We start from the raw sequence: 20,092 nt of genomic DNA, 5'->3' as shown, positions 1-20,092 counted from the left end.
AAGGCCAGAAGACAACTTTTGAGAGTTGGTTCTGCTTTTTCACTCTGAGATCAGGGAACTGAATTCTGGTCATCAATCTTGTAAGCCAAGCACCAAGCTTTTATCCACTGAACCATCTCATGGGCCTAAGAATTGTTGTAACTTTTTTCTTTCTCTTTTTTGTTTTCTTTTTTTTTCAGTTGAGGCAGGTCTCATGTAGATCTTGCTGTCCTGGAACTCTGTAGAGAGGCTAGCCATGAACTCAAAGGGATTTACCTCCCCCTGCTTCCTGAATGCTAGGGTCAAAAGTGTACAACAACATACCCAGCCTGAATTATAATTTCTTAACCTGTTTTGAATGCTCTTTTATTCCCTCAAGATTTTTTTTTTTTTTTTTTTGACAGGGTTTTTTTGTGTAGCCCTGGCTGTCCTGGAACTAGCTCTGTAGACCAGGCTGGCCTCAAACTCATAGAGGTCCGCCTGCCTCTGCCTTTGAGTGCTGGGATTAAAGGCGAGTGCCACCACTACTTGGCCGAGATTTTTTTCTCAAACAAAATAAAGGCCAGGAACTTTATTCTGGGAAATATTTCAGTGTGATCAGAGATTCACCTTAATTTACAGAGATTGTTAGAATATGATTTAGAATACTTGGGTGGTATTTATTAACTAATTTTGTGACATTAATGGATCAATCAGCTTCTCAAGTCAGTCTTTCCCGTCCCCTCTGCTCCCTGTCCCATTCCCTTCTTTCCCCTTTCCCTTTTTTTCCTTTTCTTCCCTCCCCTCCTTTATCCTGCAGTGCTGGGAATTTAGCTCATGTGACCTGTGTGCTTGGCAGATGCTGTACCACTGAGCTGTATTCTCAGTGTACTTGTATTTATATAATGAGAAACCAAGTTAGATCCGTCAAATTTTGTTGTGGATCCATTGCATGTATATTACTCATTTAGGGAATAAAACAACGAAGGACATATTTTGACTTTTCTTCTTTTTAGAGGGTGGCATTGAGACAGGGTCTCTCTCTGTAGTCTTGGCTAGCCTGAAACTCATAAAGATAATTTGTCTCTGCTTCCCTGCTAGGTGGTAGGGCCTAGCATATTTTCACCTTTAAGAGTTATTCCCTGAGGATTTTCTAAATTTGAGGTCTATAAATTAAAAAAGTATGTAAGTGAAAAGTAATTATGTTTTTGTTTACAGTTACAGTAAAATGGGGAAAGGAGAAATTTGAAGGTGTAGAATTGAATACTGATGAACCTCCAATGGTGTTCAAGGCCCAGCTTTTTGCACTGACTGGAGTCCAGCCAGCCAGACAAAAAGTTATGGTGAAAGGAGGGACACTGAAGGTAAAAGTGATCTAAAGTTTCATTAATACTGCTTATATAATTAATGCTAGAAACTGTGATTATTGCTAATGTAGCTTTTTGAAGACACAGTCTTATGATGTAGCCCTGACTGGCCTGAATCTCCCTAGGTAGATCAGGCTGGCTTTGAATTCACAGATCTCCCTGTCTCTGCCTCCTGTTTAAACTGTTCTAGTGATGTTGTGTATGTGACGAACATCATGTCTGTTTCAAAATATAATATTATAAAGTGTCACTTAAAATTTTATTCAGTAGATACCTCCAGTGATCAGGACTATAGCATCTTATAATCTGTAATGTTTGAATTTTTTTCTGTGAAGATGTTAATTTTATTTTTGTTGTGGACTAGTATAAAATGGATTTGTATATCTTTAGTAATTTCATGTACAGGGGTAGAGAATTTTATCTGTTAAAAATAGACAACCAGGGACTGGAGCGATGGATCAGTAGTTAGGAACGCTTGTTGCCCTTGCAGGAGACTTCAGGTTCGATTCCCAGCATCCACCTGGGGACCCACAACTGTAACTAGAGTCCTAGGGGATCTGATGCCCCCTTTTGGTCTCACAAGGTACCAGGCATGCAAATACATGTGTACACATAAACTATAGAATAATAAAATGCAACAGTATGGGTAATTTGTTTTTTTTTAAAAACACCATAGTGTATATATTTTTGTAATGTATTTTAAATGTTGAAATTGAGTTTAACATCTTCATCAGAGCCCTAGTTTTCAAATAATGGGGTACCTTTATACATTTTCCCCTCTTTTCTCCCAGTCTAAATTTTAAAGAAGACTCTTTTTCTCTTAAGAGTAATTACTTTAATCCCAGCACTTGGGAGGCAGAGGCAGGCAGAGCTCGCAAGTTCAAAGTCAGCTTGGTCTACAGACGGAATTCCAGGACAACCAGAGCTACACAGAAAAACCCTGTCTTGAAAACCAAATTTTTTTTTTTTTTTGGTCAGGTGCTAGAGAGATGTCTCAGTGGTTAAGAATACTGACTGTTTTCCCAGAGGACCTGGGTTCAGTTCCCAGCACCCACATGGCAGCTCACAATTCCAGGGGATCTGGTACCCTCATATAGATATACATGCAGGCAAAAACACTGATGCACATTAAAAAAAATTTAAAAAAGTAATTGCTGTCTAACTTCTATCTAGGGATGGGAGGAAAAAATATTTACTTAAAAGGAGAGAAAAGCTATTTTCCCCTTTAGTTCCTTTGGAATAACCACAGAAACTCTATAGTAAGAGTTCAAGCTTAGCAGCCTTTGATGAAAGGCCACAAAAATGATGAGTTTTTTTTTTTTCTCTTGTTTATAATACCACATAAGGATAGCAGAAATTTTTTTTTTAAAGATTTATTTATTTATTATGTATACAGTGTTCTGCCTGCATATATGGCTGCAGGCCAGAAGAGGGCACCAGATCTCATTACAGATGGTTGTGAGCCACCATGTGGTTGCTGGGTATTGAACTCAGGACCTTTGGAAGAGCAGCCAGTACTCTTAACCGCTGAGCCATCTCTCCAGCCCCAGAAAATATTTTTGTTAGGTTTGATATGACATTGTGAAAGAACTACCTGCCCTGTTTGTTGGGTATAGATATAGATGTTGATGAAAACTTGTTTACTTCGCAAATTCTATGACCCTTTGTCCTTCGAAGACTTGGATAAATAGTTTGTGCTAAGCTGTGTTCTGTTAGTATAATTTGGACTGTTGCAGAAAATACTAATTAAAAAAAAACCTGACTAATAATAATGAACATTTATTGCATATGTCTTCTATACTAGGCTTTTATGATTTTTCATTACTTTTCAGCTGTTATAATTTATATTTTAAAGCTAAGGGAGCAGAGCATCAGAGCTTTAAGTAAAAGTATGTGATATATACAAGTCAAGCAAGTCTGGATTGAATTTCTGGTTTTGGGGCAGGCATGTAAATTTTATTTTGAGAAAGCTTCAGATTTAATAATTGTGCAGAGGTGGTTAAACATTTTTGTTTGTCTTTGAAATAGGATGATGACTGGGGAAACATCAAAATGAAAAATGTAAGTATTAAGAACACTCATTATAATGAAATGACCCAATTATTTCACCAAAATAAATCCCAAAGCCCCCTTTAAATGTGTATTTCTAGTTATTCAGCACCATTTATTTATAATTCTTTTTTGTTTTTTCCCCAACTGATTCATTTTAATTTTCTTGAAAATCAACTACAGGTCTATCTGTGAGCTCTGGTCTCATTGATCTAGTTGTTTTAAAGTTATACTAGTATCATGTGGTCTTGATAACAAAAGCAAATGAGTGTGAAAAAAGGTACTGTGAGTTCTCTACACTTTTTTCTCTTTTCAAAAATATTTTTGAATTCAGTTAAATTTTAGAAGAAGTCATTTCTTTCAAGTTGACTTTGTTTGAAAATACACAGACCTTTAGGCCAGTTTGGAGAGTATGAACCTACATTTGAGTACTAAATCTTGAGTATTGTATACTTCCTATTTTGTTTAGGTCTTCATTTTGTCATAGCAGAGTTGTAGTGTTTTAGTATAGAGACTGCCTGGCTTTTGTTAGATTCTAAAAATTTTTAAGAATGATTTTATTCATTTTTACTTTATGTACATTGGTGTTTTGTTTTGCATATATGTCTGTGTGAGGGTGTTGGACCCCCTAGAACTGGAGTTAGACAGTTTTGAGCTGCCATGTGGGTGCTGGGAATTAAACCCATGTCTTCTGGAAGAGCAGTCAAGTGTTTTTAACTGCTGAGCCATCTCTCCAGCCCCAGATTCTAAGAATTTAATATTCTGTTGCTGTTGAAAATAATATTTTTAAAAATTGACTTGTAATGTTCATGGGTAGTATTTAAAAATAAAATTGATTTTTTTCTGTTTATTTTTATTCTGTGACCTTAATTCACATGATTGTTCCAGTAATGCTTTTGGAAATTGCTTTGAGGTCCTTACTTACACAGGGTTAGTAACTGCAGATAATGAGTTTACTCTTCCCTTTAGTCATCGTGACTTTTATTGAGTTGCAACTGATAAACAATGACTTCTGGTTTTGATTTTTGTTCTTTTCTCCTAAATTCTTGTTAAAATTTTTAGTATACTATTAAATAGAAGATAGTGAAAGTGAACATTTTATTTTAATTCACTAAGATTTAAAATTATGAATGACTGTTAAATGGTGTTAAGTCCTTTTTCTGTTTGTTAAATATGATCATTTGATTTTTCTTTTCTTTTATACTTTGTTCAATTTCACTGTCACCTATCACCCATCCTCTGTTCTTGGTACAGGGGATGGAACCTTGGGTCTCGTGCATGCTAGGCAAACTCTTTACCATTGAGGTGTATGCCAACGGTATTCTCATTGATTCTCAACCCACCCCCATCATCTGATATTTCTAAATGTTGCTGGGGCAGACTCTGAACTCCTGGGCTTAGGCAGTGTTGCTTCAGCCTCAAAAATGGAATGAACAATGTATATCTGCTGGGTATGGTATACATGCCTTTAATCCTAGCACTCTGGAGGCAGATATAGGTAGATCTCTGGAAGGTCCAGATCAGCTGGGGCTGCATAATAAAGACTGTGTCAAAGACAAAAAAGTGTGCAATTAACCCCAAAGTGTTGTGGGCTATATTCATTGATATTTACCATATTGAGATATTAAAACTGAGATATTTAAAATATTTGTTCTTATAAAAATAATTAAAAATGGAGTTGGTAATTGACTTTGTGGGTAATGGTGCTTGCAGCCAAACCTAGGGACCCGAGTTTGATCCCTGGAACCCACATGGTGGAAGGAGAGACGTGACTTCTGCAAATTGTTCTCTGACATTCACATGTGGTTCATACAAACATACTCGGACACACACTCTCACTTACACACATAAATACAATTAAACATTATAAATAAGTAAAAAATTGAGTAAAGTACCTAACCCAAGTTCTGACTCAGCATTTGTAGGAGTGATTATCTTCAGTACTAGCGTCACTCGGGATTATAACAGTTTTAAGGCTTTTATTATAATACAGAGTATCAGCAGTATTCAGAGGTAGACATTTAATAAAGTATTTTACTTTTTTTTTGAGACAGGGCCTTACTATATAGTCCTGGATGGCCTAGAATTCTCATTGTAGACCTTGAACTCACAGATTCATCTGCTAGGCTTGAAGGCATGTGCCACCAGGCTGGGCTGTGAAAATGTTTGTGAGTTGATAATTCTGAAAGTATCCCTGGGACCAGTGGAATTTCATGGACAACACCTAGAGTACTGTAACCGTTTGAGAGGAAGACATATTTACCTCCTTAATGTATTGCTGGGTTCCATTTCTTAATTAGGATGTTTGAAGTAAGATCATGAGGCATGTTAGCCTTCATTTTTATATTGATTTATTTACTTGAGACAGTGTCTCAAATAGCTCAGGTTAGCCTTGAACCCTGTATGTAGTGGAGGATGGCCTTGAACTGATTTTCTTGCCTGTGCTTCCTGGTACTGGGATTGGAGGCATGTGCCACCACACCTGGCTAGTGTGTGTCTATATATATAATGTATATATGTATATGATATATATAATATATATATATTATATATATAAATAAAAATGTATTTCATTTTATTGTCAGAATTATGCTAAGCTCATTAAGAGAGTTGGAGAAGTATTTCTCTTTTTTGAGTGACTTAAAGATTAGATGTTCTTTACATACATGAAATACTTTACCATTGAGTTCTTTTGGACTAGGGCAACCTTGTGGGAATTTGTGTGATTAGTTTTAGTTTCTTTAACAGACTTACATTTTTTTTTTGTTTGTTTTTTTCTTATGTTAGTTTCAGTGAGTATATTTTCAGGGAGTGAGGAGAACATTGAGCATCAGTCCTTGCCTTCCACTGTGTTGGAGACAGTCTCTTTGTTTGCTACTGTGTAAGCCAGGCCAGTTGGCCCCTTGAGCTTCTGGGAATTTTCTTGTGTCTCCCTCCTTTCTTGCCTAGGAACACTGGAATTAGCGATGTGTGCTACTGTGTCTGGTTTTAACATGGGTTTGGTGATTCAAACTTAGGTCCTCATGCTTGCATGGCAAGTTCTCTACCTAGTGAGTTGTTTATCTTCCCAGTCCTAGGGGGTAACTTTAAAAGACCTACTATGCCGTAGATTTGCAGATCATCCTATTTCTGTCTCCCAAGCTTTAGGATTAGAACCTATAGGTGTGTGACATCATGCCTAGCTTAATACTCTTTCCTGTTTCCTTAGTGGAAAAAGGAAACAGCTGGAAACAGTTTGATTAGTGATGGTTTAGTATTGCTTTGCTATTGTATCATATTAAAAAGTCCACGGAGATTCCCCAGATCCACTCATCCTCTGTTTCTCTTCAGAAAAGAGCAGGCCTCCCAGGCATATCAACTGAACACGACATAATAAGTTACAATAAGATTAGGCACATACCTTCATATCAAATTTGGATGAGGCAACCTAGTAGGAGGGAAAGGGTACCAAGAGCGAGCAAAAGAGTCAGAGACAACCCGCACTCCCACTGTTTGGAGTTCCACAAGAACACCAAGCTACACAACCATAAGGTATATATAGAGGACCTAGCTTAGACCCATACAGGCTCCCTGATTGTTACTTCGGTCTCTGTGAGCCCCTATGATCCCTGCTTTGATTCTGTGGACTATGTTCTTATGGTGTCCTCAACCTGTCTGGCTCTTACAATCCTTCTTCCTTGGTGTTCCCTGAGCCCCACCTAATTTTGGCTCTAGGTCTTTGCATCTGCTCCCATCAGTTGCTGGATGAAACCTCTGATGACAGTTGGGCTAGGCATTGATTGATCTATGAATATAGTAGAATATCATTAGGAATCATTCACTTTTTTCATGTTTGGTTCTATCCTGGGTCTATGGACTCTCCAGCCTCTGGTTCCTGGCCATCCAGGAAATGTCAGGCCTGGGTTCCCTCTCGTGATGTGGGCCTCAAGTTGGACCAGTCATTGGTTTATTGGGTTTTTTTTTTTTTAATACAAGTCTTTTATTGTCCCAAAAGACACCCCAAATCATACTTAAATGAAGAATCTTGTTTCTGGAGCAGGGTAACTGAGGTCTTACTCATCAGCCTGCTGCACTGTTCCTTTTCAGACACATAGATGCCATCCAAAAACTTTCTGATACTCTTGTTTTTAACTGTCGTGGCTTGCTGAATCAGAGCCGCTGAATTTGAAACAAGTTCAATATCATTCCCTTCAAAGATTAATTCATACTTCTGGGCTCGAGAAACAGAACAAGCAATGCCTGTCCTCATCTGAACCCTGTGGATGTATTTTTCACCCAAGAAATTTCAGATTTCAACCAAAGACCCATTCTCCTGAATAATGACGTTGATGGGGAAGTGGGCATACACAGACCTCATCTTGTAGCAGAAGCCCAGTGTAACACTCTTGATCATGTTCTGAACGTGACTGCAGATGGTGCGGACAGTGGCCAGTTCCTTTCTGTTACCCCACCATTTGTCAACCCGGAGCCTCTTCTTCTTCCCAAGGAGACTCAGCTCTACATTGATATGATTGAAGTCCCTGCGGAGGGTTCCTCGGGGACCCTTCACAATTACCGTGCGCCCCTTCAGAGTGATGTCCACATTTTCTGGAATGTCGACCGTCTGATTGCTGAGAATGGTCTTCATTCTCGCAGTAGATGGGCAAAGAGAGCTTATTGTTGTTTTGAGACAGGATCTCACTGTGTTACTACAGCTCTCCTGGAACTTGCTCTGGAGACCAGACTGGATTAGAAGTCAGAGGACCCGCCGGGCGGTGGTGGTGCACGCCTTTAATCCCAGCACTTGGGAGGCAGAGGCAGGCGGATCTTTGTGAGTTCGAGGCCAGCCTGGGCTACCAAGTGAGTTCCAGGAAAGGCGCAAAGCTACACAGAGAAACCCTGTCTCGAAAAAACTAAAAAAAAAAAAAAAGAAGTCAGAGGACCCATGCCTTGGCCTCCCAAGTGCCGAGGTTAAGGGTTGTGCAATGGTGCCCAGCTCATAGATAACCTTAAGGTTATAGGTTTGCTCATCTTATTAAAGAAACACAGGCCCTTTTAAAGTCACTCCTCCAGCTATCACCAGGACTCTGTTTTGTGTAGATTGACCCTTTTTTGGCTAGGAGAACCATGCTGTAGTTTGAATTCTTTTGAGTTTCCCTTTAATGAACATAACATTGTCAGCTTTTAAGTATTTTCATGAACTTATCTCTTTTGTAACAGGGAATGACTGTACTAATGATGGGGTCAGCAGATGCTCTTCCAGAAGAACCCTCAGCTAAAACTGTCTTCGTAGAAGACATGACAGAAGAACAGTTAGCAACTGCTGTAAGACACCAGATTTTATGTTGGGTCACTACTTTTTGAAGGACAGTTATTAAGATGTCTTCCAGAAAGTAGTATCTAAAGGGTTTGATTTAATTATTAATATTGATGTATGTTAGCAATGAGCAGAATTTTAATATTTTTGAAACGAGCTTAAATTTGTCCTATAGACAGGTCATCATAAAACTCAGGAGTTCCTTGATATTGTATACTTTGATTATTATAGCTTTTCTTCATTATAAGTGGTTTTAACTTAAGCTTAATTTCTATTTAGCATTAAATATAGCATTCCTAATTCAGGGCTTACGCTTTTACACTTCAAAACTATGAGATATTAAGGACTAATTATTTTGCAGGTGAAGGTGTTATGTAATGCACACACAAATATACAAATATGAATTGATATAATGTTGAAATATTTACTAACGAGAAAACAGGATCAAAGAAAAGCTTAAATGATAAGATATTTAAATTCTTAAAATCTTCCATGTTAAATACAGTTTTGTTTTTTTTTTAAATGGTACTGAAGATCAAACTAAGGGCATTCTAAAGCAAGCACTCTCCCACCGAGCTATGGCCTGGCTTGTATTCCAAAAGTCAATGCAAAATCAATATAGAAAATAGTCAAGATTTGTCAAATTAAAATAAACACACACCTAGTACTATATACATCTTTTGGAAGTGAAGGGATCTTTGAGACTGAGACTCACTGTGTTGCCCAGACAATCTTGGATTCATGATGCCTTTCTTTTGACTATTGAGATTGCAGGCATGCACTACCAAGCCCAACTCATTTGTGTGTTTGTTTTTGTGTGTTTGTTCTGAAGTCTTTCTATTGCATGTTTTCCTACCTGTTTTCTTGCCAAGCCTGTAAACGATGTAGAACTGATAGGCTTGTGCTCCTGTTTTTTAAAAGAGAATTAAAACAGAATTGTTGCCAGCATGATGCAAGTAGAAATTTTCTGTTAGGGGAAATGAAAGAACACTGTTTTAGTGTGAAGTTAGAATATTAATTGATAGGGATGGTAAATGATTCTTGACTCAGTGTGAACTTTTGTGACTTATGTATGCCATGTCCTTTTATAAATGTGTTAATCCTACTCCATCCCCTTTTATCAGATGGAGTTACCATGTGGATTGACAAACCTTGGTAACACTTGTTACATGAATGCTACAGTTCAGTGTATTCGTTCTGTGCCTGAACTCAAAGATGCCCTTAAAAGGTAAGATGGAAAAAAACTGGTTTAAGTCTCTGGATAAAGGTTGTTCACTTTTGGATGAGTGGCACTACTTTCTTTCATAGCGTCTTCACTAGGATACTTATTATACCAGGTCATTCTTAATGCACTCATGGTTTTTTTTCACAGAATTGTAATTGTACAACTGTTACTGCACTAAGTTTTGGAAACCTCCCTTCTCTTAAGAAAGGAAATGTTGCCAGTTATGGTAGTGCGCACCTTTAATCCCAGTATTAAGGAGGAAGAGGCAGGTGGATCTCTGGGCTCAAGACTAGCCTGGTCTGTATTATGAGTTCTGGGCCTATCTCCAATAAATGAATGAATGAATGAAAGCAAGAAGGAAGGAAGGAAGGAAGAAAGGACATGTATACCCACTGGTAGTCACTTTTATTTTTCCATTCACCTTCAGCAATTAATTTACTTTCTACTTTATAAATTTGCCCATTTGGGCACATTTCATATACATATAACCATATAATTAATATGTGGTCTTCCAGTTGGCTTTATTCATTTTGCATAATAATTTCAAAGGTTCATTCATGCAGAATATGTGTTATTCTGTTACTGTTTCATAGTATACATATACAATTTTATTTATTCATTCTGTTGGTAGGCATTTGGATTGTGTCCACTGTTAGGAATAATGCTGGTATGGACATTGTGTTACTTTCCTAATGCTGTGATAAAATATGATGACCAAACTAGCTGCTTAAGGAAGAGAGAAAGGGTTTATGTAGACGATGCAGCTTAAAGCATTGGAACCACCTTTGTTAAACAGGCAGACCTATTTTCTTCAAAGGAAGGAAATGCTGCAATGGATGTTGTCTAACAACCTGGTGATCTTTTTGCTATTCTGTGAGCCAGCCTTCCTGAATCCCCCAGTATCCTGAGCTTTGTTTAGGCTTTTCTGAGCTTAGTCTCTCAGTGAAGGGAACCCATCCTTATGAGAGATCCCATATACTTTGCATGCTTCATCAATAGACTGTATCCTTATGCTTATCACGGATCCTCCCTAGGCCCTGAGCTCTGTTTATCAGCCAGTAGAACTTATTCTTACTGTAAAGGTCACATTGGCTTTGCTACTTTGCAAAGAGTTTCTATGTAGCTATATGTAAAGCTTTGTTGTGATAATTGTCACTTGGAAACCTTTTCCAAATTTTTACTGTGCTTAATTGTGTAAGAAAAATAAACCCCGAGGTCAGGCTCTGGACGTTTTGACCCAGCACCTGCTAAAGTGCTGACCCTGAGTTCCATTCTTCCCTCATTTCCCTGCTGTCCGTGAGGCTTGCACTGTCCCTGCCATGTTTATTTTGGCTTACAGTTCCAAAGGAATGGTGGATACTCCATGGTGGTGTAATGGTGGGAAAGGTATGGCAGCAGGCAGGCACGGTTGCAGAAGCAGGAAGCTGGCGATCACCTTTATTTGTACATAAGAAGCAGCAGGGGAATAAGAAGTGATACAAGTGATACTCTTTTTTTGTTTTGTTTTTCGAGACAGGGTTTCTCTGTGTAGTTTTGGTGCCTGTCCTAGATCTCACTCTGTAGACCAGGCTGGCCTCGAACTCGCAGAGATCCGCCTGGGTCTACCTCCCGAGTGCTGGGATTAAAGGTGTGTGCCACCAATGCCCGGCTGAGAAATGAAATTTTTTTGCCAAGAGCCTGCATCATTTTCCAGCAGTGGAAAAAGGCTCTTAATTTCTCCACCTGTGTTCAGTACAGTTACAGTCTGAAGTTGATTGCAGGCATCCTACAGGTGTGAAGTGGTGACTGATTGATATTCTCATTTATGTTTCTAATGTCTAATGATGTTGAGCATCTTTTCAGGTCTTTATCGGACATTTGTATATGCTTTGAAAATATCTATTTAAATCCTTGGCCTGTTTTTGAGTTATTTGCCCCTTTAAAAAAAAATTCAGTTGTAGTTTTAAAAATATATTCTAAATTGACTTACCAGATAATTTGCAAGTACTTTTTTTCTGTATTCTGAATTGTTTAACTTTGTGGGTAGTGTGTTTATAGCACATTAAGAAATACTTTAATGTAGGAGCTAGGGTGTAGTAATGTAGGCTTAGTGGCTGACTATGGTTGGTATGCAAGCCTGATAACCTGAGTTTGGTCGCTGGAACCTATGTAAATGGACAGATAACAGTGGCATGTGTCTGTAATCCAGCACTCCTATGGCCAGATGGGAGGTACAGAGACAGACAAATTGCTTGGAAGCTTACAAGCCATCTAGCTGGAGTATGCTATGAGACCCTTCCTCAGCAAACTTGAAGGAGAGAGTGAACTCCCAAATGTCCTCTGATCCTCACATGGGCACTGTGAGGGCATATCCTCATATGAGTGCACACAGAGCACATTTAAAAACATTTTAATGTAGTTGAATTTTATTTCTTATTTTATCTCATACTTTTGGTGTTATGTTAGAAATTAACTGTGAGCCGGGCGGTGGTGGCGCACGCCTTTAATCCCAGCACTCGGGAGGCAGAGCCAGGCGGATCTCTGTGAGTTCGAGGCCAGCCTGGGCTACCAAGTGAGCTCCAGGAAAGGCGCAATGCTACGCAGAGAAACCCTGTCTCGAAAAACCAAAAAAAAAAAAAAAAAAAAAAAAAAAAAAGAAAGAAATTAACTGTGTACTATAACATTATAAACATTTATACTATGTTTTTTGTTTTGTTTTGTTTTGTTTGAGACAGGGTCTCTGGCTTTCCTGGAACTCATTATATAGACCAGGTTGGTCTTGAAACTTACAGAAATCCACCTGCCTCTACCTCTACTGGGTTTAAAGGTGTGAACTACCACTCTTGGCCACATTTCCTTTTTTAGGGAAGAGAAATTTTTCATTGAGGAATTTTTCCCATTGAGGAATTTTTCCCATCAGTTTTTATGTATGGTAGGAGGTAGATGTCTTACTTCATCTTTTTTTGCATATAGATAATATAGTTCTTCCAGCATTGTCAAACTGTTCTGACTCTTTCAGTTGTCTTAGCAGTTATATCTGGATTTTTAATTTTGTTCCCTTAACCTGTAGGTTTAACTATGCTAGTTGAATGGTAGTTTTAAAAAAGAATGAAAACTTTGTTTTTATATTCCATCACACAAGTGAATGAAAGTCATACGTTTTGAGAACCTATGAATTAGTCTGTAAATCTCTTCTCAGTGAGTATAAATTAAAAAATAGTAGGGGCTAGAGAGATGGCTCAGCAATTAAGAGCATTTAACTGCTCTTGCAGAAGATCTATATTCACTTTCTAGCACCCACATGGCAACTCATAGCTGTCTGTCTGTAACTCCAGTTCAAGAGGGTCCGACACCCGTGTGTGATGTACATTCATATATGCAAACAAAACACTCATGCACATAAAATAAAATATATGAATCCTTAAAAAAAAATTCCATAGGGGCCAGTGAGATTTCTCAGTTGGTAAAGATGCTTGCTGTATGACCTGAGCTCAATACCCAGGACCCACATGTGGAAGGAGAAAACTGATGCCTGACAGTTGTCCTCTCTCAGCTGTGGCATGCATGTGCGTACATGTGCGCGCGCGCACACACACACACACACACACACACACACACACACACATAATAATAATAATAATAGTTGTTTGTATGATGGCGATTGGGAGCCTTTATTGAAAGATTTTAAGGAGAATAGAAGCATTCAAATTATTCAGTTCTTGAAACTGGCAGATATTTTATTCTTTAGTACTTTTTTCACTTTTATTTTTACTTAGAAATATGACCTGATACAATCATAGTAAGCTTTTTGTAATTTTTCAAAAGACTACTTTTTTTTTTTAAACCTATTTCTCTTGGTGCAAATATCCTAGATCAAAATTGTTTCTTCAGTAGTTAATAGTTATTTCTCAAAGGTTTCTAGGCCTTTCTGGTCTTTTTATGTTAATAGTTACTGGTTTTCTTCTTTATTTTATTTTTCTAAGTCTTCTTAGAATCTAAGAGTTTATTTTTTCTAATCTGTGGTGCTCAGGCACTTGGCCTAAATTAGAACTTTCAGGTCTGATATTTATAATTTTTAAAGTATTATTTTATGTTGTATGAGTGTTTTGCCTGCATGTCTGTTTGCACCACAGGTGTTCCTGATTCCCTTGGAGGCCAGAAAAGGGCATTGGATTTCCCGAAACTAGAGTTATGATTTTGAGCTGCCATGTGGCTGCTGGGAATTGAACCTAGGTCCTCTGCAAAAGGACTTCTAAACCACTGAGCCATCTCTCCAGCCCAAAATCTTTACATCAATTTTCTAAAGTTTCTAATATTTTTATCTGCATTTTACTTTTAAAAAGTTGTATGCTGTGGATTGGGACAGACTTCATTGTGCCCCTAATCTGTTGTCACTGGCTGGTTCACTCCTTGTTTATTATGACCTTCCAAACAGTGCTCTGCTCTCAAGTTTTGTGTATTGGTCCTACTTTGATTTCTTTGAGAATCTGAAGTAGTCCTACAGATGTTTCCTGCCCTCCACTCCATTTGACCCTATAAATTTTAAAAAAAAAAACAAACAAAAAAGCAACAAGGAAATCCCAAAAAACTATAGTTTTGAAAGTTAGAAACAGATGACAGGAAAGCAAAGCCCTTGAGTTGGAGGTAATTTAATATCTTTCCTGTGCCCTCTTTCATCCTATTTAAGTAAGCAAAGTGCTTTTATGTTTTTAATTTTTTTTTTTTTTTTTTTTTTTTTTTTTGGCTTTTCTGTTTCTCGAGACAGGGTTTCTCTCTGTATATCCCCGGCTGTCCTGGATCTCGCTCTGTAGACCAGGCTGGCCTCGAATTCACAGAGATCCACCTGCCTCTGCCTCCCAAGTGCTGGGATTAAAGGCGTGAGCCACTGTTGCCCGGCTGTTTTTACTATTTTTAATTATGTGTCTGTGTGTAGGTGTACACACACGTGAGCACAGGTGTCCACAAAGGCCAGGGGAATTGGATCTGACTGGAACTGGAGTTACAGATGGTTGTGAGCCTGCTGATGTGGATACTGGAAACTGAACTCGGGTTCTCTGGAAGAGCAGGCAGTACCTGCTCTTAACCACTGAGCCATCTCTGCTTTTATGTTTTTAAATGAAGACATACTTTACATCTACAGGGATACATTCCATATATGTTTGATTTGATTGTTTATTTTTTTCCTTGTTGGATTTGATTGTTTTTGAGAGATGTGAATACTCTGTAATCTATTTTTCCTTCCAAACTAGAACATTTCATATTCCAGAAGTTTTATACTTTTTCGCCAGTTAATAATCCTCATTCACTCCAAGTATATCCATTGACTTCAGATTTCATGATACTTTGCAGTTCTGGAATACAAATGGATCATGCAGGCTTTCCTTTTTTAGTTTAGTTTTTTACTCAACCTAATGTTGAGATTTGCCAAGGTTGATCATACTTGTTGTTCTGGTTGGTCTCTTATTAGTTATTCTGTTGGATGTGTTGTAGGAATGCCATGTTTTACCATAGAGAATTTGTCATGAATGGAAATTGAGATTCTTTATAATGAGGTAATGTGTGAGCATCATTTGGGTGCTTCATGTTCTGTGCTGTTGTAAATGAACTGAGCATCATAAAGCTAAAGGGAAAGTAGAAACTCTACTGGAACCTTGATCTCCCAGTGACTGTTTCATATTAGATGAATTAATGCTGAAAGTAGGTATATGGCTTTTACTCCAAGCAAAAAAAAAAAAAAAAAAAAAAAGCTTTTAAATTTAAGTAGCTTTTTAAGGTCCAGGAAAAAATACTCTGAGAAATTTGAATTCAAGAGTATCTTAATAAGTTCTTTTAACTAATTTCCTCTCATTTAAATTTCAGGATGAATTTAATTGTGTTGTGATACTTAATGTTCCTAGGTATGCAGGTGCCTTGAGAGCTTCAGGGGAAATGGCTTCAGCACAGTATATTACTGCAGGTCAGTATGTATACTGGGAGGGGCTGTCCTATTCAATCAATGTTATTTATATGTATATAGGTATGTGGGTATGTGTACATGTAGAGGTCAGAGGAACAACTTTTGCAAGTGGGTTCTCTCCTTGGACTATGTGGGTCCTAGGGGAATTGAATTAACATTTATTTGTTAGGCAGTAGGTACCTTTACTTCTTGAACCATCTCTCCAGGTAAAGCCATAGTACATCTTTTATTTAAAAAAAAAAAAAAAAAGGGTGGGGGTGGTAGGCCTGGTGCCCTAAGCCTTTAATCCCAGTATTTAGGAGGCAGAGGCAGGTGGATCTTTGTAGATTCCAGGATAGCTAGGGCTATATAAAGAGACCATGTCACAAAACAAATGAACAAACAAAGAGCAACATTTTTTTTTTTTTTTTTTTTTTTGGTCACTTCATTCATATGGAGTATCTTTACCCTTGCATTAAATAATTTAAAATGTATCCAGATTACAAACCAATGATGTATTTTTTTTTAAAAAATAAACTTTTGAAGTGGAGCTAGGCATGGTAGTACATGTCTATAATTCCAGTATGGTGCAGTCCGAGGTAGGAAGATTGCAAGGCCAAGGGTAACCTGGAGTATAAGCAATAGAAAGACCTTGTCTTTAAAAGAAGTAAAATAACCTTCCGGGTTTTTCTTTGTTTGGTGTATGTTCATGTAGTTGCATTTTTGTGTGTTGTGTATTAGTAGTACATGTCTAGCCCCAGGGGTCAACCTCAGGTGTTGTTCTTCAGGAGCCATCTATCTTTTTGTTTGGGACAAGGCCATTTCATTGGCCTAGAGCTTGCCAATTAGGTCTTGGTGGTCATTGAACCCAGGGATCTACCTGTTCCCACCTCCCTAGTGTTGGAATAACAAGTGTATACCAGTGTCTCCAGCTTTTTTATTGGGTTCTGGGAGTTGAACTCAGGCTCTTATGCTTTTATGGTACAAACTTTATTGACTGGGTCATTTCCCCAGGTCAGACCTTTTGATTTTTTTGTGTTGTAATTTTGTTTGCAGGTTCTATTAGTTAAATCTCTGAGAATAACATTAGGAAGCGACAGAAATAAGTTTTAGTAGTGTTGATGTGATTGTTATTAAAAAAAAAAAACTTAGTTGATGTTAATAAATATTTATGAGAATAAATCTAAATTACTATTTGTGGTGCTAAGGATTGAACCTAGGGCCTCATGTAAGCTAAGTGTGTCCCCTACTCTAAGCTATTTGATACTCTCTAAAGGCCAGATATCATGTGCTTCTTTACTATGGGAGAAGAATTTGAAATTGCAATTAATGAATAGCTCCCACTTTATTATTTAGACAGGATGTCACCATGTAGTCCAAGTTGGTCTTGAACTCAAGATCTCATTACTATACCTTCTTGAGAAATGGGATGATAGGTGCATACCACCATGCCTGACTAGAAATGAGTCATCTCATAAGTAATTGGATTAGATAAGGTTTTATAGCTGTGCTATTTTTCCTCATAAGTTTTATTTAAATGTAAGTCATGTCATACAGTCACCCATTTGAAATGTGTCCATCATTGTTCATTGTGTTGTATAATTTCAGAACATTTTCATCACTACAAAACAACTATATATTAAATAAGTTACTGTTTTCCTAAATCTCTATTTGTTTTCTTTTTAAGCCCTTAGAGATTTGTTTGATTCCATGGATAAAACTTCTTCTAGTATACCACCTATTATTCTCCTGCAGTTCTTGCACATGGCTTTCCCACAGTTTGCGGAGAAGGGTGAACAAGGACAGTATCTTCAGCAGGTAATCAGGGACAGGTTTCTCTTATTTTGTAAATGAAAAACTTAGATTATCTTTGCGTGCGTGCGTGCGTGCGTGTGTAAATGTGGGTGCACACATGTTACAGTGTGTATTTGGTGGTCAGAGGACAACCTCTGTATTGATCTTTGCCTTAAGATGGGCACTCTTGTCTGCATGGACTCCAGGCTAGCTAGCCTACAGGCTTCTGGGGATTCTCCTCTCTACTGGAAGGAACTAGGATTACAAAGGCTCAAGCTGCACATCTGACTTTGACATGGGTTCTGGGAATTCAAACTCGGGTCCTTAATGCTTGGACAGCAAGTACTTTCCCCACTTTTCCATCTCTCTGACCCAGAACTTAGGTTTTCTGCACTCAGTATAGTAATTGAAATACACTTAGAAACACAGGGATTAGTCTGCTCTTGTTCACATCATTATCTCTTGCTCATAGTTGTGGCTATAATCTTAGCTGATCTTGATTTATATATATATATATATATATATATATATTTTATTTTACAATACCATTCAGTTCTACATATCAGCCATGGGTTCCCCTATTCTCCCCCCTCCCACCCCCTCCCCTTACCCCCAGCCCACCCTCCATTCCCACCTCCTCGATCTTGATGTTTTTAATCCATGTATGTTTTGTCACACAGGCTCTGGTGTTCTTTTAAAAATTCAAATAAGGGGAGGGGTAGAGTTAACGATTAAGCACTGCCTTAGCATAAATGAAGCTCTGGGTTTGATCTTTAGCTCCCAAAATAGATAAATTAAAAATAAGTGGGCTTTGAGGCTGGAAAGATGACTCTCCTTGTATCCCATTTTTTAAAAAATTGATGAGCATTTGTTGCTTTCCAGAAGACCCAAGTTCTCTTCCCAGCATCCACGTTGGGTAGCTCACAACTGTCTCAACTACAACCACAGGGGAACATGCTCTTGTGCTCTCTGTAGGAACTCACTGTGTGGCATACACTCACACATGCACATGTACACACAAAGCAAAAAGGTGAATATTAAAGAATGGCACTCTGTTGGTTCTTGTTGGTAACTTAGAGTAGTTTTATGCTCCAGTCTAAACCCTGCTGCCTCTGGTTTTATCATGTCCTTTGCTTGCTCACCTTTCTCCAGCTTCGTGGCTCCTTGCTCTTGCTTGAATATGAGTGCCTTCTTTGTGCAGTGTTTTTGCTCTTGTCCTTGGTTGTCATTTATGGCATGGCTGGTTCTTTTAGGTCTCATCACTCTGTGGCTCCCTCCCCCAAATCTTTTTCAGCTCTCACCTGGCTTTCTCTAGGTCCATCCCCTACATGGGACTTGGTATTCTTATGTATATGTATTCACTATTGGAACCTTTTCTAATTTTTTCACTAAAATTTTGAAATCTGCACTAGTGTAGCTCAGTTAGCATAAAATCTGCTGGATGAATTTTCTGAAATTCTTTACTTTTTGAAAGCTCTTACATCAGTTTGTTAAAGTAGTTATTTTTATGCATGATTAGAAAAACAAGGGATTGAAGGTGTGGCTCAGTGGTTAAGACTGTTTGTTGTTCTTGCAGAGGACCCAGGTTCAGTTCTTAGCACTCAGATTAGGTGGCTCCCAATTGTCTATAATTCCAGTTCCAAGAATCACCCTCTTTAACGTCTTTGTGGCACCTACTCATGTGTGGTGCATATACATATACTCAGGAACACTTACACTAGTAAATACGTGTTTAAACAATTTTAGAATTTAATTAAACAATTTTAGAATTTAGAATTTTAGAATTTCTGTTCGTTTTGTGTGAAATGTATGGATGTATGTGGGTTTGAGGTATGTATGGCATTGTTGCACATGTGGAGGTTAAAGGACCATGTTCAGAGGTCAGGGCTAAGTTTTCTCCTAAAACTGTGAGAGTTTCAAGGAGCAAACTCAGGTTATTAGGTTTGGCGGCAGGTGAATTTGCCTTAGCTGTTGGGCTATCTTACCAGTCTCTGTGTGTGTAGGTGGGGTGGGGTGGGGGTTGAGACAGTCTTGCTACGTAGCCTAGCCTGGCCCAAAATTGATGGCCATCCTTCTGCCTTGACCTTCTGAGTGCTGTGAATAAGATGTCCAGTTAACAAGTTTTCTTTCTTTTGAGACAGGGGTTAGCTGTGTAACCCCGACTGGTCTGGAATTGTGTAGATCAGGCAGCCTTGAATCTGTGACAGTGCTCCTGCCTCTGCTTCCCAAGTGTGGGATTGTAGGTGTGCAGCATCATGCCCAGCTCTGCTTGAGTGTTTCTAAAGGAGAAAATACCTTTCTTCCTTAAGGAAACAATAATTAGTTTGAAAGAATTCTATAGACTAAACACTGTCACAGCCAGGACAAAAGTGTTTCATTTTACATCACAGGATGCTAACGAGTGCTGGATACAAATGATGCGTGTACTGCAGCAGAAACTAGAAGCCATAGAGGACGATTCGGTTAAAGAGGTGAGCGAGATGTGTTTA

At 38.2% G+C, this 20,092-nt stretch overlaps 1 protein-coding gene and 1 pseudogene across 8 annotated transcripts in view; one reads left to right on the top strand and one right to left on the bottom strand.

The window, feature by feature from the left end:
• The window catches only part of Usp14 (ubiquitin specific peptidase 14), a 37,363-nt gene that overhangs the window by 5,169 nt on the left and 12,102 nt on the right, over nt 1–20,092 (top strand). For 5 of the 8 annotated variants that reach the window (XM_006994201.4, XM_006994202.4, XM_076554710.1 and 2 more), the window contains exons 2-8: nt 1,177–1,322; nt 3,354–3,386; nt 8,574–8,678; nt 9,795–9,898; nt 15,772–15,830; nt 17,497–17,627; nt 19,994–20,074. In XM_006994201.4, coding sequence (XP_006994263.1) covers nt 1,177–1,322; nt 3,354–3,386; nt 8,574–8,678; nt 9,795–9,898; nt 15,772–15,830; nt 17,497–17,627; nt 19,994–20,074 — 659 coding nt within the window. The remainder of the gene's footprint in view (nt 1–1,176; nt 1,323–3,353; nt 3,387–8,573; nt 8,679–9,794; nt 9,899–15,771; nt 15,831–17,496; nt 17,628–19,993; nt 20,075–20,092) is intronic. The other 3 variants (XM_015987710.3, XM_076554711.1, XM_076554712.1) reach the window with 1 other exon arrangement.
• On the bottom strand, nt 7,329–8,008 carry LOC102908624 (large ribosomal subunit protein uL6 pseudogene; annotated as a pseudogene).

This window comes from Peromyscus maniculatus, chromosome 19, assembly GCF_049852395.1.
Source record: "Peromyscus maniculatus bairdii isolate BWxNUB_F1_BW_parent chromosome 19, HU_Pman_BW_mat_3.1, whole genome shotgun sequence".
NCBI classification, from domain to species: domain Eukaryota; kingdom Metazoa; phylum Chordata; class Mammalia; order Rodentia; family Cricetidae; genus Peromyscus; species Peromyscus maniculatus.
The sequence above is the reverse complement of the archived record's forward strand: the minus strand, read 5'-3'. Positions and strand labels throughout refer to the sequence as shown.